Consider the following 25,664-nt stretch of genomic DNA (forward strand, 5'->3'; position numbering starts at 1 on the left):
GCAGGCCGAGGAGGAGGAAGGGGCGTTGGGAGCAGGGTAGCAGGGCCTCTATGAGGCTTGTGAGGGTCGCTGTCTGAAAAGGGAGAGGGGATCTGGGCTTGGGGCAGGGGCTCTGGAATGCAGCCCCCTTCCCTGCTGCTGCTGCCGCTGCTCCTGCTGCTGCTGTGTTCCCCAGTTGTCCCGGCCAGAGGTGAGGCATGAGGTGGGAGGGATGGGGGGAAACCATCTCCCTTAGGGGGATGTCTGGTGGGGTTGGGGCAGGGGAGAAGCTGAGCCTCAGGCTTCGAAAGAATAGTGGATGAAGGAGATCCATTTTCCCAAATGGGCACAGCTTGCAGGGAGAGCTGACTGCCACAGGAGCGACTCAGACCCAAGTTTTGGGCCTGGTGCCAGGGGTGGTGACTGCTCGGAGGGGGGGGGATGGGTAAGAGGGGGTGTCCACCAGGGCAAACCCAGCTGGCCCTGGAGCTAAGAGACAGAGTTCTCCAAGTCACACAGGGAAGGGAGCCACAGACCAATTAGACCAATTACCTGAGAGAAGGCATGAGAAGAACAGAGATGGAGATGTGGAAGGTCTCACTAAGTCCCTTTCCTGTCCAGCTGTTCCCACCCCCCAGTGGCTCAATACTAGGCCCTTCCTGGAGGAAATCCCTTCTACATCTCAGCCATTCACCTCCCTGGGGCCCCTCCTGATCCCTGTTGTCCTACTTCCGAGGGATGGAGCCAGGCTGCTCTTGGGAGGCCAGAGAATAAACAGGAAAGGGGGCTGGGAATGAGAGAGGCCTCACATCCACAGAGTTGGGACCACGTGGGGGACTGGGATCAGGCGGTAAAGAGAGGGTAGTTTGGGGGCCATGTGGACACAGGGGATACTGAGGCAGATCTCCCCGGAGCACCTGAAGGAGGCACAGGCCCCCAGGGCCAGCTCCTCCTCCCTCTCCATCACCAGGCCTGCTGTGTGGAAGTTTACCAGAACCTTGCGCCAATGGAGGCACCTGCCTGAGCCGGTCCTGGGGACAAGGGATCTGCCAGTGAGTGAGGCTCCTGGGGAAGGGGAGACTGGCAGGAGAAGGGGAGACTGTCAGGAGAAGGGGAGCAGGGAAGGAAGTGGTGGGGAGTGGGGAAGAGAAAAAAGGGAGGAAGTGAAGATGAAGGAAACAAATGAAGGAGAAAGAGAGAAGGGAGAGAAAAGAGAAGAGAAGCCCAGTTGTGTATTTTTCCTTTTCTTTCCCCGCTTCCAGGTGTGCTCTTGGCTTCCTGGGTGAGATGTGCCAGTTTGCTGACCCCTGCCAGGATGCCCAGCTCTGCCAGAATGGGGGCAGCTGCCAAACCCTACTTCCCACATCCCCTCACTCCTCTAGACTCCCCTCTCCAACGGCCCCCAGCTTCTTCTGCATCTGTCCCACTGGCTTCACTGGCAAGAGGTGCCAAGTCCAGCTGGAAAACCTCTGCCCTTCCTCCTTCTGTTCTGAAAGGGGCCGCTGCTACCTTCAGGCCTCAGGCCGCCCCCAGTGCTCCTGCGAGCTTGGTTGGACAGGTAAGCTCTGGTGGGAATGCCAAGAAGGGACAGGCAGGTGACTGGGCAAGGCAGTGGTGGTGGCGGGAGGAAGAACTGGAGCCTGAGAGAAGATAGAAGCCAGAAGAGTCAAGAAGAAATTTCTTGGTAAGGAAGCCGTTCACGCAAGACTGACATTCATCAGCATGTGACTGCTAACGTACTGAAGTATTTCCAAACTAGTTGGAATATTTCCAAGCTAAGGGTGCCATGAGCCTCCTGAGTGTGCCATCTTCCTGCCTCTCCTGGGCCCTTCCAACTGTCCTCCAGATAGCCATTGCAATGTGATTATTGCTTGTCTTACTATGCATCTTCTGCACCTTGTGCATGTAGACCATGATTTCCCCCACCCCCTTCTGAGTAGTGTGTGCTAACCACAGCACCTGGAAAGTGGGACAGGACAGGATCATGCTGGAGTGATCTGACCCTGAGGGAGAAGTTTGGAATGCATCCCAGAGAAAGGGATCTAACCTTGCCTTAGAACAGGGACAAATGCCAGTCCCACTACTGACTAGCCAATAATCTGGCATGAGATACAGAAGCTGTCTAGGTTCTTGGTGACCAGCCTACTACCCACATTGTTGTTGTTGTTGTTGTTTTGTAGGTCTTAGGGCTTGAACTCAGGGCCTGGGCACTGTTCCTGAGCTCTTTTGCTCAAGGCTAGCACTTTATCACTTTGAGCCACAGTGCCACGTCTGGTTTTTCTGGTGGTTAGTTGATGATAAGTCTCACAGCTTTCCCTGCCAGGGCTGGCTTTGAACCCACCCTCGGATCTCAGGCTCCTGAGTAGCTAGGATTGCAGACTTGAGCCTGAATAGTGCCGTCTTTGTCCACATTTTTTAAGGTTGTTGAGTGCATAAAAGGGAATGATAGCCAGGAGTTGGTAGCTCATGCCTGTACAGTAATCCTAGCTACTCAGGAGACTGAGAGGATCAGGGTTTGAAGCCAGCCCTGGCAGGAAAGTTAGTGAGACTCTTACCTCTAGTAAACCACCAGAAAACCAGAAGTGGAGCAGTTGTATAAAGTGGTAGAGGGCTGGGAAGGTGGCTCAGTGGTAGAGCACATGCCTTGCATGCCAGAGGCTCTGGGTTCGATTCCTCAGCACCACATAAGCAAAAAGAAAAAAGCCAGAAGTGGCACTGTGGCTCAAGTGGTAGAGCGCTAGCCTTGAGCTGAAGAGCTGAGGGACAGCGCCCAGGCCCAGAGTTCAGGCCCCATGACTGGACCCAAAAAAACAAACAAACAAAAAATAAAGTGGTAGAGCACTAGCCTTGAGCAGAAAACTCAGGGACAGCATCCAGGCCCTGAGTTCAAGCACAATGACCTACCCAAAAAAAGCGGAGGAGAGGGGAATGATACCCAGGAAATGCTTACTTAGCTCAGTGTCTGGTCCATGTTATGGGTGCAGCAATTGGTGGTTCCTGCCATGGCCACCGCCACCGCCACTGACACTGCTCCTACTGCCATTAACCACTGGGGCACACGGCTGCTCCGTGTCCTCCTCATCAGTATCCTGGTCATCTTACACACCTAATAAATAGGGCTGGGCATGACTCAAATAGAAGAGGAGTTGCCTAGCAAGTATGAAGCCTTGAGTTCAAATCCTAGTCCTGCTTTAAAAAAGAAAGGAAGGAAGGGAAGAAGGGAGGGAAGGTGGAAAGGGAAGGAAGGAAGGAAGGAAGGAAGGATGGAAGAAAGGAAGGGAAGAAACCATGAAGAATCAGAAAGCAAAGTGACTCACCTAGGAGCATGCAAACCATTGTGGCACAGTGAGGTGTCAACCTGAGTCTCCTGCCTGCAGATGCTAGATACTTTTAATCTCGCCTAAGAAGACATGCTCTAGGCCCCTCCCCTCCCCTCTGTCCCAAATTTCCCCAGGTAAGGCCAATTCGTCATACTCCCCCCATTAGGTATCTGTTTCACTTTCCATGCTGAAAATGAGGACAGCCCTCATATAACCCTCCAAAGGCATGGCAAAATTAAGGTAGGAGTGACAGAACAGAGCAAAGAGAGACAAGCACCTGGTGGCTCATACCTGTAACTCTGGCTATGCAGGAAGCTGAGATCTGAGGATCACAGTTTGAAGCCAGCCTGGCCAGGAAAGTCTGTGAGACTCTTATCTCCAGTTAACCACCAAAAAGTGGAGCTGTAGCCAGACCCTGAGTTCAAGCCCCCAATACCTATGTACACACACACACACACACACACACACACACACACACACACACACACACACACACACACACACACACACACACACACACACACACACACGGAGACAGATATGAAACAAACACAGAAATCCCCCTCCAGGAGAGCTGAGGAAGCTCAGGTGAGCTGGGTTTGCGTAGTGCCAGCACCATCTCTCTGCCCCACCACAGGTGAGCAGTGCCAGCTTCCAGACTTCTGCTCTGCCAACCCCTGCTTAAATGGAGGTGTATGTCTGGCCACATACCCCCAGATCCAGTGCCGCTGCCCACCTGGTTTTGAGGGCCATCTCTGCCAACATGACATCAACGAGTGCTTCCTGGATCCAGGACCCTGCCCTAGGGGCACCTTCTGCCAGAACACCCTGGGCTCCTTCCAGTGTGTCTGCCCTGCGGGGAGGGAGGGCTCCCACTGTGAGCTCCGGAAGGGACCCTGCTCCTCTGGGGACTGTCCACACGGGAGCACCTGCCAGCTGGTGCCAGGGCGAGATGCCACCTTTCACCTCTGCCTCTGTCCCCCAGGTGTGTTTCTCACGGGGGCGGGGGGCTTTCCCACATTCCCCCTCTCTGGGCAGGGAGGGTCATCTCCTTTAGCTTTCCCCCTCCCGCTGATCCCGTGACCCTGTCAGGAATCACAGGCCTGGACTGTGAAGTGACTCCCGACAACTGTATCAGGCACCAGTGTCAGAACGGGGCTGCTTGCCAGGATGGGCAAGGCACCTACACCTGCGTCTGCCCAGAGACCTGGACAGGTGAGTTGCTTCAGCCAAGTTCATGCTGCCCAGGGGTCCAGCTCGGAACTCCAGCCTCCCTTCCTCTCCAGGCTCCCAGCTCCAGCCCTTGCCCTCTTCCTTCCTCCCTTACAGGCTGGGATTGCTCCAAAGATGTGGATGAATGTGAGACACAGGGTCCCCCTCGCTGCAGAAATGGGGGTACCTGCCAGAACTCCGCTGGCAGCTTCCACTGCGTGTGCGTGAGTGGCTGGGGAGGCACAGTTTGCGAGGAGAACTTGGATGACTGCATCACGGCCACCTGCGCCCCCGGATCCACCTGCATTGACCACGTGGGCTCCTTTTCCTGCCTGTGCCCTCCTGGACGCACAGGTGAGGGCAGAGGGGGAAGGGGAGGTGGGAGGCAGAAGTAGAAAGCCAGAGAAGCACAAAGAGCGCAGCTGGAAGCCTTCAAGCAGCCTGTGCCAGCCTTACCCCCTCCCCGGCCCCCACAGGCCTTCTGTGCCACCTGGAAGACATGTGTCAGAGCCAGCCGTGCCATGAGAACGCCCAGTGCAGCACCAACCCCCTGACAGGCTCCACGCTCTGCCTGTGCCAGCCTGGCTACTCAGGGCCCACCTGCCACCAGGACCTGGATGAGTGTCAGATGGGTGAGGCTCCCCACAGAAGAGCCTTTCTGAGTCCGGACACATGGCTACACTGAACAGAGTACACAGCAAATTGCTTTCAAGTTAAAAACCAATGGGCTGGGAAGGTGGCTCAGTGGTAGCGCGCTAGCCTTGAGCTGAAGAGCTGAGGGACAGCGCCCAGGCCCAGAGTTCAGGCCCCACGACCAGACCTAAAAAAAAATTGAAAACCAAATAGCTCCTTTATTCTTGAATTTGGTTCCAATTTGGCATCTCTTTCCTGCATGACCTTCTCCCCAGTGCTCGGCCCTCCTGACCCCATGGATTTCTCCACCATGAACACGCAAGCCCCTCCTCTACCACAAAGAGGCCCTCATGCTTTCCCTGGCTCTCTAAGCCCTTTGCCCTCTTCACTCTGGATCCTTGTAGATACCCAGTTTTTCTCTCCTCCCAGCCCAGCAAGGCCCCAGTCCCTGTGAACATGGCGGCTCCTGCCTCAACACCCCCGGCTCCTTCAAATGCCTCTGCCCTCCTGGCTACACGGGCTCCCGTTGTGAAGCTGACCACGATGAGTGCAAGTCCCAGCCCTGCCGCCCAGGGAGCACCTGTGTGGATCTACTGGCCACTTTCTACTGCTTCTGCCCACCAGGTACAGCCAGATGAGAACTTGAGTGGAGGGGACAGAGAACTAATCTTGAATCCAATGGGAATTGTCCCTCCAAAGCAAGGATAGTCTGAAGCCAATTGGGGGTCAGTTATTACAGAATGTTTCTCCTCTCCCTACTCCTCCCCAGGACATCCATGACCCCCCCTGGAGGGGGGGCCTACAAGTAGTAGTTGAGTTTGTGCACTGTCCAACTCTAGAGACCTCCAGTCATTTCATGATCATCACAGAGTACACAACCACTACCCCTAGCTGGCCCACAAGGGATGGGAGGATGGCAGCTTTCCACATAGCAAACTCTGCTTATGCCAATCCAGAATGTTCTTCCTTAATCACATAAACTCTCCCCTGTAGGCATAAAGGGTAAACCCTTAAAATTCCAGATGGCTTGTGTGCTTGTTCTGTGCAATAAGAAAGGAATGCTGCAAGGCAGCCTCACCTCCAGGCTAGTTTCATAGACAGGCAATGTCCTCCTAGGGAGAGAACCACAGATTAGTATCAGCTGGATGAAACCAGTTGACTTCATACCAGGAACCCTCTAAGCAGCTCACAGACACTACTATCTCAGCTACTCTTTACAATAACCCAGAGGTCATTTGATAAATGAAGAAACTGAGGCACAAAGGGGTTGAGGGGCTTGTCCAAAGTCACACAGCTCGTTAAGTGGCAAAATCAAGACTCAAACCCAGGACTTCAACATTTTATTTAACAAGCACCCAAGTATCATGGCTCAGGCCATCCACAGACGAGCCTAGAAAAGTGGAGAAAGCTGTTCAATAATCCAAGGGACAAGGTACCAGGGCAAAATCGAGGCAGCCTCTCCACGCAGGAAGAGGGAGGCCGTGAGGTCCACAGTTGATGTGACTCAAGTTCAGAGTGAGATGGTGAAGGCTTGGATGAACACAAAGCCAAGGACCAACACACATTACCAAATGCCCTTGAACCCCACCCCCTCCTGGCCCCCTCCCTGGTTGGTAGGCATGGAGGCCTGTTTAGGTAGAACTAGACAAGTGAACCACCACCCTCCAGGCAGAAGCCCACTAGTCTCTTCAGGACTGAGCCCAACCATCTGCGGGGGGCCCCACAAGTCACTTCCTCTCATACCAGCAGGAGATACACCACCAAGAGCATCAGGGTTTATCAGTCCACCCCACAGCTAGACAGCACCCAGGGAGGAATAGGTAGCTTGACAAGAACCTAATAGATCTTCTCCCAGGAAGAAGACGGGGCCACCAAGGCCTTGCTGAGCCCTGCCCTGACCACGCCCCTTGTCCTCAGGCTTAGAAGGGACCCTCTGCGAGGTGGAGATCAATGAGTGTGCCTCGGATCCATGCCTGAACCACGCTAGCTGTCAGGACCTGCTCAATGGCTTCCTGTGCGTCTGCCAGCCTGGTGGGTACAAATTTCAGCTTTCCCTAGCCTGTCCATGGAGTTCCCGATTTCTCCCCACAGTCTCTTCATATCCCCAAATCTTCCCCTGCCTACTCCCCGCCCTTATCTCTGACCTCCCAAATCGCCAGCTACCTCTTTCTGTGTACTCTGTGTGTGAGAGGCCCAGGCCACCATGGACCCAAGGAGAGCTGTCCAGACCTTTCTTCTCCATCTTTGTCAGACATCCCTCAGCTCCCCGCTATGAAAATAATTACATGGATTGAATATTTACCCTAGGACAGGCAGGCCCTTAATTATTACATTATCTAATCCTTGCAGTGTCCTTGCACTTGCTAGACAGATGCTCCACCACTGAACTGCACTCCCACCCAGTGGCCTCAATTATTCCCTACTACCGAGGAGAACACTAGAGCAAAGGGTGTTGGCTAGCCCACAGTCACACAGCTGGCAGGAGCAGAGCTTCGTGCTTTCTGAATGACCATGATGTTGCTCCACACTCAACTGCCTAGGGTCTTCTCCAGGACGGCCTGCAGGCTCACCTTCCCTGACAAAAGAGGGAACTATGTTGTTCTTCCCATATGACCTTGACCTCCCCTCCACATACCCCCCCCACTCCCTTCCCCACCAGGGTTCACGGGCACCCAGTGTGAGGAGGACATGGACGAGTGCACAAGCTCTCCCTGTGCCAATGGGGGTCACTGCCAAGACCAGCCTGGGGCCTTCCACTGCCAGTGTCTCCCAGGTAAACTGGGGTCCAAGCAGTCGGAGGGAAAAGAGAATGACACATGTCTGTGCGGTTCCTGACCCTCCCCCTGTGCTATAGGCTTTGAAGGGCCACAGTGTGAGACTGAAGTGGATGAGTGTCTAAGTGGCCCCTGCCCCACCGGAGCCAGCTGCCTTGATCTCCCAGGAGCTTTCCTTTGCCTCTGCCCCTCTGGCTTCACAGGTCAGCAGGGAAGGTGTTAGGCAGAACTGGAAGAATATTTGAGTCTATTTGGGGTGGAACAGAGGTCATAGTGGCTGCTTAATGGTTGGGATATGAGAGAATGAGAATGGCACCCCTTAAAATTATTCAGTGCAGGGGCTGGGAAGGTGGCTCAGTGGTAGAGCGCTTGCCTTGCATGCATGAGGCCCTGGATTCAATTCCTCAGCACCACATAAGCAGAAAAAGAAAAAACCGGAAGTGGCGCTGTGGCTCAAGTGGTAGAGTGCTAGCCTTGAGCTGAAGAGCTGAGGGACAGTGCCCAGGCCCAGAGTTCAGGCCCCACGACCAGACCCAAAAAAAAAATTATTCAGTGCAGCCACACTACTCAGGAGGCTGAGATCTGAGGATTGCAATTCGAAAGCAGCCTGCACAGGAAAGCCTGTGAGACTCTTATCTCCAATTAATCACCAGAAACCAGAAGTGGTAGAGCACTAGCCTTGAGCAAAAGAGCTCAGGGACAGTGGCCAGGCCCTGAGTTCAAGCCCCAGGACTGGCACACACACATGTATTGGCCCCATGAAGACATGAAGGGCTCCGTTTTTTCTCTAATGTCTCCTCACAAACCCTCAGGCCAGTCCTGTGACACTCCCTTGTGTGAACTCAACCTATGTCAAGCCAAGCAACAATGCCAGGATCCAGGAGATAAACCCCACTGTCTCTGCCCCGATGGAAGGCCTGGCTGTGTGCCTGCTCAGGACAACTGCACCTGCCATCATGGACATTGCCAGAGGTAATACCGTCCAAGCCCTCCTCATTTGTCCCCTTCTCTGGGTCCTTAGCTGGGCCAGTAGACAGCAGGTGAGGGATCAGGTCACTGGGTAAAAGCCAATGGGGAACTGGAAAGAAATGACAAAGTCCTTAGGGCAGAACAAAGCCCTTAGGAGGGCTTAGCCAATAAGTGTTTCCCAATGAGAGGAGAGTTCAAATAGAGCAAGAAGCAGAGGAGTAGAGGGTCAGAATAGAAGAAGAACAGAAATGGCAAGGTCAGCTCAGTTTTGATTAGATATTATCTATTCAGCGTGGGTTACAGGCATGGGGGGGGGAAGCCTAGAGCAAAGGAAGCAAAGTGACTATTTTCTTTTTTTTTTCTTTTTTTTTTTTTTTGTGGGTCAGTCGTGGGGCTTGAACTCTAGGCTTGGATGCTGTCCCTGCACTCTCCAGCTCAAGGCCTGAACTCTACCACTTGAGCCACAGTGCCACTTCCGGTTTTCCAGTGGTTTATTGGAGATAAGAGTCTCATGGACTTTCCTGCCCGGGGCTGACTTTGAACAGTGACCCTCAGATCTCAGCCTCCTGAGTAGCTAGGGTTACAGGCGTGAGCCACTGGCGCCCGGCAAAATGACTATTTTCATTCTGAAGATGTGTGTGTATGTGTGTGTGTGTGTATGTGAGAGAGAGAGACAGAGACAGAGAAAGAAAGAAAGAAAGAAAGAAAGAAAGAAAGAAAGAAAGAAAGAAAGAAAGAAAGAGAGAAAGAAAGAGAGAAAGAAAGAGAGAAAGAAAGAAAGAAAGAAAGAAAGAAAGAAAGAAAGAAAGAAAGAAAGAAAGAAAGAAAGAGAGAAAGAAAGAAAGAGAGAAAGAAAGAAAGAGAGAGAGAGACTGGGAAAGTGAATCAATGATAGAGTGCTTGCCTTGTATGCATGAAGCCCTGGGTTCGATTCCTCAGCACCACATAAACAGAAAAAGCCAGAAGTGGTTCTGTGGCTCAAGTGGTAGAGCACTAGCCTTGAGCTGAAGCGCTGAGGGACAGTGCTCAGAGTTCAAGCCCCAGGACAGACACATACAAAAGAAGATTTATACACAAAAACACACACATTTATATTTTTAGAGAATAGATGTTTGGGAAGAAATATACATATATATTTACTATAATTTTTTTTAATGAGTGGATGGGGAGTGGGCTGAGAAGGGACCTGATGAGAACAAAGGTCCTGAACAGAGAATTCAGAATCTCCGTGCTAGAAGAAGAGGAGGTCATAAGGGAGCCAACAGGAAGGGGCAAGGATTTCCCAGGAGAAGAGACATCGCCTCCCTTTTCTCTTTATGATCAGATCCTCATGCGTGTGTGATACGGGTTGGACGGGGCCAGAGTGTGAGGCTGAACTGGGGGACTGCAATTCCACACCCTGTGCCCACGGGGGCACCTGCTACCCCCAGCCCTCTGGCTACAACTGCACCTGCCCCACTGGCTACACAGGTGAGGCCCCAGAGCTAGTCACCCCCTAAACCAAGGGTTAAGCCTATGGGAAGTAGAGCTGTGGTTCAAGTGTCAGAGTGCTAGCCTTGAGAGAAAAAAAAAAAAACTAAAGGAACAGTGCTCTGGCCCGGAGTTCAAGCCCCACTACCATCACATACAAAAATCTATCCTAAGAGTTAAGTATATGGTTAAGGGCTCTGCAACTCAGTTATCACCAAGAACAGAACATGGGGTTCAGGAGACCCAAGTGATATACAGGAGGTGAGGGGAATAAGGGGAGGTTGGATGAGGATAAGGAAGGGAAGGGACACAGAAGTAGAAGAAGAAAGTAGAAGGAGAAAGAGGATCTCCTTTATCAGACCCTACCTGCTCCCTCAGGGCCCACCTGCAGTGAAGAGGTGACAGCCTGTCACTCGAGACCCTGTCTCAATGGTGGCTCCTGCATCCCCAGTCCTGGCAGCCACTCCTGCACCTGCCCTGCAAGCCATACAGGGTCCCACTGCCAAACCATTACTGACCACTGTGAATCTGGTGAGTGCCTACCATGTCCTGGAGATGAACCAGAGGGGATTAAACTGGACAGGGTATCTGTGGCATACTTGTTGAAAGTTAATTAGATGGGCCCGGCGCAGTAGCCCACGCCTGTAATCCTAGCTACTCAGGAGGTTGAGATCTGCGGATCATGGTTTAAAGTCAGCCCTGGCAGAAAAATCCATGAGACTCTTATCTCTAACCACAAAAAGCCAGAAGTAGAGCTGTCTGTGGCTCAAGTGGGTAGAGCGCTAACCCTGAGTACAAAAGCTCTGGGACAGTGCCCAGGCCCGAGTTCAAGCCTCAGGACCAGAAAAGAAAAAAAAAAAAAGGTGGATGGTAATGAGGTGGTGTTTTGATGGGGGATGTGAATCCTGCATGTGGTGTAACTGAGGTCACAGGCCAGGTTACAGGCAAGGAACCCAAACCCTCACAGCCTCCTCTCTCCAGCCCCGTGCCTCAATGGGGGTACCTGTGTGAACAGGCCTGGCACCCCCTCCTGCCTCTGTGCCACGGGCTTTCAGGGCCCACGCTGTGAGGAAAAGATCTACCCCAGCTGCGCAGACAGGTGAGCAGGGCACCAAGACCCCTGGAGGAAAGGTGGGAGCCCTCAGCTTTCCCACATTTCCTCTCCACTTGACCTCCCACTCCACACCCTCTGTCCTGCTTCCCCTCCTGGCCTGTCACCCCAAGACATCGCCTACTCCCCTGCCCTTTATTTCCCAGACCATCTTTCTACTGTGCCCTGTCTCTATCTTGTCCAGCCCATGTAGGAACAGGGCAACCTGCCAAGATGGTCCTCAGGGTCCCCGCTGCCTCTGTCCCCCTGGCTACACAGGAGACAGCTGCCAGGTGAGGTGCAATGAGCCCAATGTGCCAAGAAGGGAGGAGGTAACAAGGTTAGCGATGAAACGTGCCGCAAGGAAGTGTGGGGAAAATGTCCACACGAAGAGAGATAAGGAGGTCTAGGAGTTGGGGGGTCTCACTTGAGATTTGTTTGGAAAGAAGGAATGAAGAAGAGAATGGGTGAGGCTGTTCTTGGAATGTGGGAATAAAAAGAAAAGGGGGAGGGGGCACCTGTTCCAGTCTATTCATGAGGAAGAGGATTGGTAGAAGTCTATCTCTAGGCCTAGGAAGCTAATTTTCTATTTCATGTTCCCTCCCAACGCTCAGACTCTAATGGACTTATGTGCCCAGAAGCCCTGTCCAAACAACGGCCGCTGCCTGCAGAATGGGCCCTCCTTCCAGTGCCTATGCCTCCAGGGGTGGACCGGGCCCCTTTGTAACTTCCCACTGTCTTCCTGCCAGAAGGCTGCAATGAACCAAGGTACCAGCTTCGGCACTGACCAGAGAACAGAGAGAGAAAACAGAGTGCCCTCCTCTCCCCATCTCTCAGCACAGCCACACAGCCTGTGACCAAAACCGCCACCTGAGACCAGAACAGCACACTGCAATTTACTCATTCTACAGTTCACTACCCACCGGAGCCTAACACAACTCCATTTCTAATACCACATTCAACACAATTCAAGCTACACCAACTACTCCAGTTAACAGGATTCCAGCTTCACACAACCACCAAGAATGTAATTCATTTCAGAAGTTGAAACTCAGCCAGTGTGGACAGTCAATAAATTTCATCAGACCCTCTTCTAAGGTTACACCAACCCTCTTGTAGAAAAATGCCTCCTTAACTGGATGCTAGTGGCTCACACCTGTAATCCTAGCTACTCAGGAGGCCGAGATCCAAGGGTCGCAGTTCAAAGCCAGGCCCTTATCTCCAATTAACCACCAAAAAGTCAGACGTGGAGCTGTGGCTTAAGTTGTAGAGTGCTAGCTGTGAGCAAAAAAAAAGCTCTGGGACAGCATCTAAGCTGAGTTCAAACCCCAGGACTGGTGCACACATGTGCCCGTGCGTGCGCACACACAAACACACACACACACACACACACACAAACACACACACACTTTATTCAAATAGTTTGAAATAATAAGAGCTCAGGAAAGACACTACTGTGGGCTTAGGGGATGATGTCTGTGACACAGCATGAGAGGACAACAGAATAATCAGAATAGATGGGAAACTTAGGGACAGTAGTAAAACCACACGCCCCCAACGTGACATTTCCCTTGAGGTCTTTCTTGCTAAAGACCTATTTAAAGACAAGTCAACAGTCACTTACAACACTCTAACAGGCTTAAGAAGAATGATTGCTCTCACATTCTAGTAGGAAAGGTGGAAGGGAGAACCTGAAGTTTAAACCTCTTCTGGGTCAGGAGTTATTCATGCCTCAGGCTTCAGAGCATACTACTTTGCAACATTAGTGGCTTCCCATTCATCTACCCCACATTTAGCTTCATCTCTTCTTGTTTGGCTCTCTCCCTAGGCATAGAGGTCTCTGCCCTGTGCCAGAACGGAGGCCTCTGCATGGACAAAGGCCCCTCCTATTTCTGCCACTGCCCTCCAGGGTTCCAAGGCAGGTTATGCCAGGACCATGTGAACCCCTGTGAGTCCCAGCCCTGCCAATATGGGGCTACCTGCGTGGCACAGCCTGATGGGTATCTTTGCCAGGTAAGAGATTGAGAGGAGACAGAAGACAAGGGTAGGCTGGAGATGACACATGGCAGTGACAGTGAATGAGAACCCAATGTACCCAATTTTTCTCACTTTCCTTTACCCCATGCATCCAACCAATCATCAGGCCAAGCTATTCTGCCTCCCAAATATATCTCAAATCCTGTCCTTTCTCCTCACCTAGTTCCCACTGCTTTAGTCCGGGCTTTTGTTATATTCCACCTGGATACTGCCATCAACCTCCTCACCATCATCCCCTTATACTTGTATTGTTTAGTTTTGCTTTGTTTTCTGTTTTGCCAATCCTGTCTGGATGCAATTCCTGAGCTTTTGTGCTCAAGGTTAGTGCTCTACCATTTGAACCACAGCTCCACTTCCTTTTTTGCATGCTCATGTGTGTATGGTAATTGGAGATGAGTCTCACCGATTTTCCTGCTCAAGCTGGCTTTGTGAAGTAGGATCCTCAGGTCTCAGCCTCCTGAGTAGCTAGGACTAGATTAGTTTTCAAACTATTACCCGAGTACTGTACTAAGAACTAGGAGCTGACTCTTTTGTCACTCCCATGATTAACACCTACACTGACTTCAATCTTCTCTGAATAAAGCCCCAGGCACTGCATTTAACTTATCCTAGCCCACCTCCCAGGTCTTATCTGTCCTTATCTCCACTGTTCTACATCCTCCCTGATCTATCAACATAAAACTACCCTAGCTTTCTTACTCAGCCATTCTGATTCTAATCTCTCAGGCTTTTTCCTTTGTTATTGCCTCTACCTAGAATGTATTTTCCCACCCTACTCTACTTGATGGTGTTCTGGGAGCACCCCAATGTCTCTCTAGCCTGGGAAAAATCCTTTGCTTGGCAATCTAGGTTATGATGCCTGATTCCTGAACCAGGACCATGGCTTTTAATCAAAGACACACTTCACTTTTTAACGCTTACGATGAACTTTTTTTTTTTTCAGTCGTGGGGCCTGAACTCAGGGCCTGGGCACTGTCCCTCAGTTCTTCAGCTCAAGGCTAGCACTCTACCACTTGACCCACAGCACCATTTCTGGCTTTTTCTGCTTATGTGGTGCTGAGGAATCGAACCCAGGGCCTCATGCATGCGAGGCAAGTACTCTACCATTGAGCCACCTTCCCAGCCCTACTAGGAACTTTTTGTCTGAGACAAAATCTCATTATGTAGCTAGATTCAAACTCAAGATCCCCCTGCCTCCATCTCACAAATGCTGGGACTACAGAGTAATATATGCCTTCCCATGCAGTGTACTGATCGGTAGTGGACTTGTGTGTAATCATTACTTAGCTTCACACCATCTTTAATGAAACACTCTTTCCTCCAGTTTTCCAAAACACTCCTTCACTCATTCCTACCAGCTTCCTGGGCCACTCTTCAGATTCTTTGTAAATCTTTTTTTCTCTGACTCTTCAAGGCTTTCCTGTATTCTACTCTTGCAATCTCTCCTCCCTCTTGCAAGCACCTGGCACATGCTACAGATCCTTTCAGTGATCTTTTCACCAGCAGAGTGGTTGTCCCAGCACTCAAAAGGAAGAGGGGAAATCCTTATGAGTTTGAGGCCAGCCTAGGCTATATAGTGAGACCTTGTCAAAAACCAGACAAAACAAGCCGGGCACCAGTGACTCACGCCTGTAATCCTAGCTACTCAGGAGGCTGAGAGCTGAGAGAATCGCAGTTCAAAGCCAGCCTCCATGAGACTCTTCTCTCCAATTCACCACCGGAAAACTGGAAGTAGCACTGTGGCTCAACTGGTAGAGCACTCACCTTGAGCTGAAGAGCTCAGGGATTGTGCCCAGGCTGAGAGTTAAAGCCCTATGACTGACCAAAAAAAACAACACAGAGACTAGAGATCTGGCTTATGGTAGAATACATCATCTTTCTGGGATTCAATTTCCTTATCTGTCAAGTGAGGGTCAAAAGAAATAATCCATATAAAGTGTTAGGAAGTAAGTTTTTTTCTCCATTAAGGTTACATGTCTAAATCATGCAATACATGTTAGCCATCTCCCTGTTGTGGTTGACATCAATGATCAAAACATCCTCAAACAGTGCCTGACACAAAATGGGCATTCAGTAGATGCTTATGATTTATAAAGTATGAGAGAGTCTGGAGGGTGTGTTAGGAGGTTTTACCAAAAATGGGACTATGTTTAGTGGTAATGTGTTGCAGTCGTCATTTGGGACTGGGGATGATTAAGCCGTGTAGTATGTGTTAAGCCATAAAGATTGAGCTGCCTGTGACAGTAATGGATGGTGAGCTGGGCAATGTTGTTGAGCTGGAAGGTGGAGTCTGAGCAGAACATCCTGGGCTCCGCTTACCCAGTGCTCTTTACCTGACATTGTCTGCCTTCAGTGTGCCCCAGGCTACAGTGGACAGAATTGCTCAAACGAACCCGATGCTTGTCTCTCACAACCTTGTCACAACCATGGAACCTGCACTCCTAAGCCTGGAGGGTTCCACTGTGCCTGCCCTCCGGGCTTCGTGGGGCTGCGCTGTGAGGGAGATGTGGATGAGTGTCTAGACCAGCCCTGCCACCCCATAGGCACCGCAGCCTGCCACTCGCTGGCCAACGCCTTCTACTGCCAGTGTCTGCCTGGATACACAGGTGAGACCTACCATGGGGGCACAAGCCTCTCTGGGGAGACCCAAACAATCCCTGCCTGTAGAATAGCCCGGCGGTCTTGTCCGTGCCACACTCCAGAGAAGACACCCCAGGATCCCTTTCACCAGCACATCTAGCTGGCCCTTACTCCCAGGACTGAGTCAGGAGAAAGGCAGTGACTGAAGCCAGGTGTTTAATCTCACTCCTACCACAGGCCAGTGGTGCGAGGTGGAGACAGACCCCTGCCAGAGCCAACCCTGCTCCCATGGAGGGGCCTGTGAGGCTACACCAGGCCCACCCCCAGGTTTTACCTGCCACTGCCCCAAGGTAAGTGGCCACAAAGCTGGCTTCTCTTTTGGGGAACCATGAACATTGCCTAAGGGGAGATCAGAAGTCCCCTCAAGGCCAAGCTAGGGGGACTTGAATAAGCTAAGTATGGAGATGGATGTAGATGTGGATGTCCACATGTATGAACTTGGATCAATCGTAAGCCTTGAATTATGATATATTCACATGTATCACATGCTCATGATGCATTGGTTTGTGGCCAGCCCTCCTTTATTATAATAGCATAATACTCATGAGCCTAACCCAAGAATTGTACTAATGACTCATGTCTACTTATATCCTTCTCCTTTCTGTTCTCTCGGGAAAGGAAGAGGAAGGCATAAAACCTCTAAGGAGTAATACTACAATAGAGTTGAACTGTATTAGCTGTTGAGTCTTCCAAGACTAAGACTCACATTCTGAAACTATAGTTCACCCCCAGGATGTTATGCAGGGATGTGGTTCAGCATTTCCATCCAAGTGTAGTATACCATTGTATAAAATTACCATAGCACATGGTTTCAACATCCATAATACTCACTCAGTGCTCTCTCTCTAAAGACCCTTTGGATAGGAGCATCTAGGCCTCACTGTGCTATGATAACCCGGGAGCTCACTTGAGGGAAGTAGGAAGAATGACCAAAAGTCCTCTCCCATTCTTTGTTGTCCTTCCCATCACAGGGTTTTGAAGGTCCCACCTGCAGTCACCGAGCCCCTTCCTGCGGTGCCCACCATTGCCATCATGGAGGCCTGTGTCTCCCCTCCCCTAAGCTGGGCTTACCACCCTTCTGTGCCTGTCTTAGTGGCTTTGGGGATCCTGACTGCCTGACCCCCCCAGCTCCTCAAGGTTGTGGCCCTCCTTCTCCTTGTCTACACAATGGCAGCTGCTCAGAGACCCCTGGGCTGGGGCAGCCAGGCTTTCGATGCTCCTGCCCTCCCGACTCTCCAGGGCCCCGCTGTCAGAGGTCTGGAGCGGAGGAGTGTGAGGGGAGAGGCGGCGATGGGGCCTGCGACCCCGGCTGCAGTGGCCCAGGAGGAAATTGGGATGGAGGGGATTGCTCCCTGGGGGTCCCAGACCCCTGGAAAGGCTGTCCCCCCAACTCCCAATGCTGGCTTCTCTTCCGGGATGGGCAATGCCACCCACAGTGTGACTCTGAGGAGTGTCTGTTTGACGGCTATGACTGTGAGAACCCTCCAACCTGCATGTGAGCCTGAAACCCACTGGGGCCAGGGAGGGGAGGGGGGTGTGAGGAGTCAGGGATGGAAGAGGGAGGATACAAATGTTTACACTACCGGGTGGCCACAGCCTCATGCTCCAGGAAGTTTGCACACTAATACCCATTGCTAAGTAGGGATAACTTAGGCTGGACTCGGGACTCCATCCTAGAGAAATGGAATGACATTGATATTTTATGTGGGGCCACAATTTCAATCTGGGGTCCTCCTTAAGCGTTTTTGGGGCTCAGTCCTCAAGCCTGCCTCCCTAAGCCCTGTTGCTATGGACTATCTCCCCTAGTAACCGATGTCCTGAGGGAAAAAGGCCTTGAACTCCCCTTTAATAGGGAGTAAAGCTTGGGAAATTAGGGACAGAAGGGTCCTGGGAGACAAACATCAGGGTGTCTGAAAACCATCCCAAAACTGCACAGCTATCCCAACTTAGCAACCAAGGCCCTAGAAGCCATGCAATCTGGGAATTCTCTCTGGGGTGAGGAGGGGAGCCGGATTTAAAGAGTTCCCTCCTCTCTTAACTCCACAGTCCAGCCTATGACCAGTACTGCCAAGATCACTTCCACAACGGGCACTGTGAGAAAGGCTGCAACACTGCCGAATGTGGCTGGGATGGGGGTGACTGCAGGCCTGAAGATGGGGACTCGAAGTGGGGACCCTCCTTGGCCCTACTGGTGGTGCTCAGCCCTTCAGCTCTGGACCAGCAGCTGCTTACGCTGGCCCGGGTGCTCGCTCTGACTTTAAGGGTGGGACTCTGGGTAAGAAAGGACGGTGAAGGCAGGGACATGGTCTTCCCCTATCCTGGGGCCCGGGCTGAAGAGGAGCTGGGAAGAACTCGGAACTCTTCTCATCAGGAGAAAGCAGCCCCTCCTTTGGGCAAGGAGACAGACTCTGATGGCACTGGGTAAGAAATGGAAGAGAGCCAGATGCTAGGGTTTGGGGGTTTTTTGTTTTGTTTTGTTGTTGGTCATGGGGCTGGAACTCTAGGCCTGGGTGCTGTCCCTCAACTCTTCAGCTTAAGACTAGCGCTCTACCACTTGAGCCACAGCACCACTTCTGGTTTTCTGGTGGTTTTTTGGAGATAAGAGTCTCAAGGACTTTCCGGCCCGGGCTGGCTCCATGATCCTCAGATCTCAGCCTCTTGAGCAGCTAGGATTACAGGTGTGAGCCACCAGTGCCTGGTTGGGGTTGTTGTTTTGTTTTTTATTACTTTTTTTTTGTGTGTGGAGGGAAGTAGGCTAGGGCCTTAAAAAGAAGTCTTTACTTCCTCACAGGTTTGTGGTGGTGCTGGGTGTGGATCTGTCCAACTGTGGCCCTGACCACCCCGCCTCCTCATGTCCCTGGGACTCTCAGCTGCTGCTTCGCTTCCTGGCTGCAATGGCCGCAGTGGGGGCCCTGGAGCCCCTGCTACCTGGACCCCTGCTGGCTGCTCACCCACAAGCAGGCATTGGTAGGTGATCCTGCCACTTCATCTGGCCTTCGCTCACTTCCCAGCATGACATCCTCATAGATCTCAGAAAGCAAATGAAACAGGATGGCTAGATCCCAAATGTCCTTTGTGGGGACAGACTGTCCTTCAATGCCTCTTTCTCTTGATTGGATTCCCCTCAAGTACTGTACGCTAACCTTTTACACAGCCCTCCAAAAAAGCTTGAGTTCTAGCTTTTCTTCTTTGCAGAAGAAGGATATTGTCATCCCTGAACAGTACACAGGACATAAAAGGAAAACTTGTTGTATTGTGCTTTGTGTGTACTTTGCACTAAGCATTTTGCCATTAACTCATTTAATACCGTGAGAACAGTGTTGTTATTCCCACTTCACAGATGAGGAAACTGGCAAAGAGGTCATTACATTCACCCCAAAAGCCACCCAGCTGGAGCCAGTCTTATCCAAACAATGGCCTCTCTTTGTGACTGTGTTTCTCCCATCAGTGCCCCCTGCTAATCAGCTTCCGTGGCCTGTGCTATGCTCACCCGTGGCCGGAGTGCTTCTACTGGCCCTTGGGGCTCTCCTAGTGCTCCAGCTCATCCGGCGTCGACGTCGAGAGCATGGTGCTCTCTGGTTGCCTCCTGGTTTCACTGGGAGGCCCCAGACTCAGCAAACTCCACGCCGCCGCCGGCCTCCACTAGGGGAGGACAGCATTGGCCTTAAGTGAGTAAAGAGGGCCCTGTGGCAATCCTGTGGCAATCCTAGCTACTCAGGAGGCTGTGCTCTAAGGATCGCAGTTCAAAGTAGGAAAGTCTGTGAAGTTCTTATCTTCAGTTTACTATGGAAATGGAGTGTGGCTCAAGCAGTAGACCCAGGCCCTGAGGTCAAAGCCCAGTACTGGCACACAAGCACTCGTGCACATGCATGTGCATGTGCGCGCACACACACATGCTATTGCAGAAGTTAAAGATGAGGAATGAGGAATGGAGAGCGATAGGCCTGGTCCTAATCCTAACCTATATAACTAACCTCTACCCACTCACCTCCTTCCAGGACGCTGAAACCAGAGGCAGAAGTGGATGAAGATGGAGTAGTGATGTGTTCAGTCCCTGAGGAGGGAGAAGAGGTGTGCCAGGTGAAAGGTCTGGGGCAAGAATGATATGGAAGGGAAGGAGGGGATGAAAGGACAAGCAATGGCCTTCACAGCTCTTTGCTCTTGCACCAAGGTTGAAGAAATGGTCTCCCCTCCCAAGTGCCAGCTCTGGCCACTGAACGGTGGCTGTGGAGAGATCCCTCAGATAGCCATGCTGACACCTCCTCAGGAGTCTGAGATGGAAGCCTCAGATATGGATACCTGTGGCCCTGGTATGTAAGAAAACCATAACAAAGGAAATTTAAAAAGCCTCCCTTCCACCCTGTCAGAAGCAGAAACTTGTTGTTTTAGTATCAGAACCAAAAGTGTTGGGAATGTGGCTTAATGATAGAGTGCTTGCCTATCATGCATGAAGCCCTGGGTTTGATTCCTCAGTACATTTAAAAAAAAAAACTAAAAGAAGTAGTACTTCAGAATAGTAATTCTTTTTTTTTTGGGGGGGGGAGGGTCCAGTCATGGGGTCTGATATCTGGGCCTGGGCGCTGTCCCTCAGCTCTTCAGCTCAAGTCTAGTGCTCTACCACTTGAGCCACAGTGCCATTTCCGGCTTTTTTCTGCTTATGTGGTGCTGAGGAATTGAACCCAGGGCCTCATGCATGCAAGGCAAGCGCTCTACCACTGAGCTAACTTCCCAGCCCAAGAATAGTAATTCTTAAAGTATGGTGCTCAGACAGATCAGCATCATCTGGGAACTCGAAGGAATGCAAATTCTTAAGCTCCACTATAGAGCTATCCATTTAGAAACGTGAGCGATGTTTTAATAAGTACTCCAGGTGAGTGTGATTTAGACCCAAGTTTGAGAAGCCAGGCCCTAGAATGTTAACAGAATTAAGGCTTTCTTAAAACTCCTCCCTTTACTGATGAGGAAACAATCTCATATAAAATCAGGAAAAATCACTTACGACACATAATCAAGAGCCAGAGCTTGCCATGCATAGTGTAGTACATACCTGTTAATATCACCCTTAAGAGATGGAGGCTGGCCAGACACTGGTAGCTCACGCCTGTAATCCTAGCTACTGAGGAGGCTGAGCTCTGAGGATTGTGATTGGAAGCCAGCCTGGGCAGAAAGTCCCTAAGACACTTATGTCTAATTAACCAGCAGAGACATGAAAGTGTAGCTGTAGCTCAAATGGCAAAGTGCTAGTGTTGAGCAAGGACTAAGTGCCCTAGCCCTTAGTCCAAGCCCCAGTACTGGCATGCCCACACTCTCTCACACACACACACACAAGGGGGGGGAGGTAGAAGCAAGAGGAGGGTGCTGAGTTAACAGTTTACAAAGTATATTGGGCTGGGAAGGTGGCCCAGTGGTAGAGTGCTTGCCTTGCATGCATGAGGCCCTGGGTTCGATTCCTCAGCACCACATAAGCAAAAAAAGCCGGAAGTGGCGCTGTAGCTCAAGTGGTAGAGCGCTAGCCTTGAGCTGAAGAGCTGAGGGACAGCGCCCAGGCCCAGAGTTCAGGCCCCACAACCGGACCCAAAAAAAAAAAAAAAAGTATATTTACATAATAAGTTCTAGGCCATAATGAGACTCTTGTCTCATACACCACAAAGAGACACCTCCACTGTGATTCTTCCTGAACCTCCATGTGCTCCTCTCTTGACTTTTCACCCACAGATGGAGTGACACCTCTGATGTCAGCAGTCTGCTGTGGGGGAGTGGAGTCCAGAACCATCCAGGGGCCATGGTTGGGAAGTTCTGAGCCCTGGGAACCTTTGCTGGATAAAGGGGCCTGTCCCCAGGTTAACACCGTGGGCACTGGAGAGACCCCTCTGCATTTGGCTGCCCGATTCGACAGGCCAACTGCTGCCCGCCGCCTTCTTGAAGCAGGAGCCAACCCAAACCAGCAAGATCGATCAGGGCGCACCCCACTTCACACTGCTGTGGCTGCTGATGCTCAGGAGGTTTGCCAGGTTAGCACACCCTGGAGTCCCTAAAAGGGACTAAAAGGTATGCTTACAGGTAAAACTGGGTAGAAATATCCCCCAGGGTTTAAGAGAGAGAATATGAAATTACGACCTGAAGAGAGACGATGGAAAGGTTACAGGTTTTTTGTCTCCCCAGCTCCTACTGGGCAGCCGACAGACCGCGGTGGATGCACGCACAGAGGACGGGACCACACCCTTGATGCTGGCTGCCAGGCTGGCTGTGGAGGACCTAGTTGAAGAACTGATTGCAGCTGGAGCAAATGTGGGGGCCGCCGATAAATGGGGTATGGAAGGAGGGACGAGAAATTAAGCAGATGGAGCATGAGAAGAGGTGCACAATACAGGGAGGGAGACGCGTAATGGGAGGCTGAGACATTTCCCCCACCCCGCTGATATGGGAAATCTGCGGTGCTGTGGTAATAAGAACAGCGTTAGTCTCCCCCTCCCCCCCGTCCCACCATCCTCGACGAACACTGGGTCTCCCGGTCCCACCGACCCAGAACAATGCCCATTGTCCCGCCCGCGCGCCGGTGACGTCACCAGGAGAATGCTTCCGGCCTCCTGGCGGTCGCCAGGGCAACGCTTCCCGCCTTTGAGGAACCTGGGTAGCCTTTCCTCTCCCCTCCCCTAGGATAATTCGTGGGAAAACGAAGTTAGGGAGTTTGGCCCCTAGCCGCCAGGTAATAACTTCCCACATTTGTCCCCTTAGGAAAGACTGCACTACACTGGGCCGCAGCTGTGAACAACGACCGAGCCGCTCGCTCCCTTCTCCAGGCTGGAGCCGACAAAGACGCTCAAGATGGCAGGGTTAGACTGGGTAGCAGCCTCCCCACAAAAAAGAAAGAAAAGAAAAGAAGCCGGGCGCCGGTGGCTCACGCTTGTAATCCTAGCTACTCAGGAGGTTGAAATCTGAGGATCGCGGTTCGAAGCCAGCCCGGGCAGGAAACTCCGTGAGACTCTTTATCTCCAATAAACTACGCAGGAAACGCTGGAAGTAGCGCTGTGGCTCAAAGTGGTAGCGCGCTAGTCCTGAGCACAAAGAGGCTCAGGTACAGCGCCCAGGCCCTGAGTTCAAGTCCCAGTGCCAGCAAAAAAAAAAAAAAAAGGAAAAAGAAAAGGAAATCGGCAGCGGGACAGACAGAAAGCCCGGGAATCGCACAAAATCTGGAGGGGCGGGTCGGCAGCCCAGGAGGTGGAGTCGGAGGGGGACGTGTCCTTGCCTGACCCCACCCCCTGGCTGTTTCCTCCCCGCAGGAGCAGACACCGCTGTTTCTAGCGGCCCGGGAAGGAGCGGTAGAGGTGGCTCAGCTGCTGCTGGGACTCGGGGCGGCCCGAGGCTTGCGGGATCAAGCTGGACTAGCGCCCGCGGACATTGCCCGCCAGCGAAACCACTGGGATCTGCTGACCCTGCTAGGAGGGGCGGGGCCACCCGCGTCACGTCACACTGTGTCGCCGGACCGCGAGACTGGGGCCTTCTCGCGCGCAAGGACTGCGTCAGGAAGCGTACCTCCGCACGGAGGCGGGGCTCCGCCGCGTTGCCGGACACTGTCAGCCGGGGCACGCCCCCGATTGGGCGGGGCTTGTCTGCAAGCTCGCAGTCTGTCTGGAGACTTGGCCGCGCGCGGAAGCAGGGCCTATCCGCACAGCCGGAGCCCTTCGGGAGGAGGAGCCGGAGAAGGCCCGCCCCCACGCGGCCGGAGGGTTTCCGCAGGCCTCCGTGGGCCTAGGCTCAACCCCTCAATAGTGCGAGGAAGGCCCGCGTGCGTGGCTGGACGCCGAAGCAAGGCCTCAGTGGATGACTGGCCCCGTGATTGGGTGGCCCTGGGAGCCTGCCCCGCCTCCAGCACTCCGATCCCACCTCCTTGTCTTACTCCATCCCCAGAGCGAGGGTCCCCTCAAGTTGTTTGGGGTCTTCCCGCTCATGAAGGAGCCTCCTTAAACCTAGGAGAAGGTTAAAATTAGGAGTCGACTTGGAGAGGAGGCGTTGGAAAAATTATTGCTCATTAAATAACTGGCACTCGAAAGAGCTCCAGACTTTAGGATCAGCCTCAAAAAGAAGGGGCTGCAAATTGAATTTCCCTCCCCGAATTAGTGCATGCCTCTCGAAGCAAGCATTATCTTCTACCTGGAAGAAGTTACAGTGCTGAAAAGAGGGTGCTAGGATGAGACAGGCCCACTTCCTCTCCTTGAAAATTAAGAGCGAGAGGCTTCCTTAAAACTGGAACCCAGAGCTGTGGACCGAGGAGATGTAAGATGTTCTTAACTTGTGTATGGTTCCCAAAGAGAACCTCTATCATCCATTGCTTACACTGGCCCACAAAGCTGACGTATTTATTGAGAACCTACCAAGTGCCAGGCACTGTGTAGATGCTGAAAGATGGACAGTGGCCACTCCAGCTAATGACTCCGTGCTGTCATCCAAAGAAACTGCTGCATGGATGAAGCACCATTCTTCTGGCCATGGTTATCTCTAAGAACCTCAAACCTGTTTCCAATAATAAACTGATTTTTTTTTAATTGAGTTGGGGAGTGGAATGGGAAACAAAATATATGAAAGTGACCACATACAGATCTTAGAGGTCTTGGCTGACTTGGATAAGGGCTTTTCGTTTTAAGTAGATTTGGAGGGCTCATGTTTATCGTCAGAAAGCAGGGAGAATACACAAATACATATGGTCATGCAGACCATGTCCCTTGTCTAGGGGTATTTAGTTACAGTCAAGGGATTCCTAAGGCTTTAAGCAGAAGATGGAGAGAGTAAAGTTATCCACTTTTCAGCTGGACACTTTTGCCTTGTTATTAAGCCTGAGATGTGGAGGCATTCTGAAAGTTACTACCATTTATTGATCGTTCCTATTTGTCAAGTGCTTTATTACAATTAATCTTCACACCAACTATGAGGTAGGTGTTATTTTTTTAAATCCCATTTTCTTCTCCCAAAAACTGAGGCATCAAGGTTTTATATGCCTAAGATATAAAGCGTTAAAGTAGAAGAATCAAATATCAAATCACATTTCATGCTCCAAAGCCATTTACCTGTAAATTCCTTTACATGACAGATAACCATTTAAAGACCCCCCCCCAAAAATATCCATTATTCTAAATATTTACTATGTCTGACTCAGTGTAGGTACATAAGTGTATATTTGTGAGCACTCACTCCATGCTGGGTCTGAGTCCTGTTTCCCATGCTCCTCCCAGTCCAGTAAGTCAGAGGGAAGCTACAAAGGGCTAAATCCTACAACCAGGGTCGTCTTAGGTGAGGAAGGGACTTGGTTTGGGGGAGGGAGGATCCTGAAGAGTGAAACCACTTCCTGTGCAGCTAGTTCCTGTGTTGACAAAAAGAGTTGAAAGGGAGGCAGGGATGAAGGGAACAGATGCTGAAATTGGGGAGGGGGGGCAGCTAATAAAACTCTAGAGATGGGAAGGCTAGAGTCCTTCCCCACTAGGACCCACCACTACTCCTGCAGCTGCAAGATTATTTTTTCCCAGTCTCTCAGTTCCCCTGAGGCAG

At 51.6% G+C, this 25,664-nt stretch overlaps 1 protein-coding gene across 3 annotated transcripts; it reads left to right on the forward strand.

The window, feature by feature from the left end:
* Notch4 (notch receptor 4) lies at nucleotides 1–25,462 on the forward strand. 3 transcript variants are annotated; one of them, XM_070024038.1, is made up of 30 exons: nucleotides 1–190; nucleotides 950–1,031; nucleotides 1,242–1,537; nucleotides 3,937–4,284; nucleotides 4,392–4,514; nucleotides 4,629–4,865; nucleotides 4,988–5,143; nucleotides 5,574–5,768; nucleotides 7,062–7,175; nucleotides 7,804–7,917; nucleotides 7,999–8,121; nucleotides 8,731–8,890; nucleotides 10,212–10,357; nucleotides 10,736–10,888; nucleotides 11,339–11,456; nucleotides 11,653–11,740; nucleotides 12,062–12,215; nucleotides 13,276–13,460; nucleotides 15,838–16,090; nucleotides 16,302–16,414; nucleotides 17,096–17,619; nucleotides 18,171–18,545; nucleotides 18,916–19,091; nucleotides 19,573–19,792; nucleotides 20,123–20,204; nucleotides 20,296–20,434; nucleotides 21,840–22,135; nucleotides 22,287–22,434; nucleotides 22,860–22,957; nucleotides 23,405–25,462. In XM_070024038.1, the coding sequence occupies exons 1-30, from the start codon at nucleotides 118–120 to the stop codon at nucleotides 24,104–24,106; spliced, it is 5,991 nt and encodes a 1,996-aa protein (XP_069880139.1). In that variant the 5' UTR covers nucleotides 1–117; the 3' UTR covers nucleotides 24,107–25,462. The 3 variants fall into 3 exon arrangements, with proteins under 3 accessions (XP_069880139.1, XP_069880141.1, XP_069880142.1); XM_070024040.1 differs by having other exon boundaries at nucleotides 20,123–20,195; XM_070024041.1 differs by lacking the exons at nucleotides 22,860–22,957; nucleotides 23,405–25,462 and having other exon boundaries at nucleotides 21,840–22,172; nucleotides 22,287–22,369.
* Nucleotides 25,463–25,664: the final 202 nt, after the last annotated feature.

This window comes from Dipodomys merriami, unplaced genomic scaffold (genome assembly GCF_024711535.1).
Source record: "Dipodomys merriami isolate MVZ:Mamm:240054 unplaced genomic scaffold, mDipMer1.0.p SCAF_16, whole genome shotgun sequence".
Classification (NCBI taxonomy): domain Eukaryota; kingdom Metazoa; phylum Chordata; class Mammalia; order Rodentia; family Heteromyidae; genus Dipodomys; species Dipodomys merriami.

Bases quoted from the DNA above. Each gene is read 5' to 3' on its own strand.
- Notch4 (XM_070024038.1), top strand. From the start codon at position 118: ATGCAGCCCCCTTCCCTGCTGCTGCTGCCGCTGCTCCTGCTGCTGCTG. The intron at 5,144-5,573 runs GTGAGGCTCCCC...CTCTCCTCCCAG, and splicing joins CCTGGATGAGTGTCAGATGG to CCCAGCAAGGCCCCAGTCCC. The intron at 17,620-18,170 runs GTGAGCCTGAAA...TTAACTCCACAG, and splicing joins GAGAACCCTCCAACCTGCAT to TCCAGCCTATGACCAGTACT.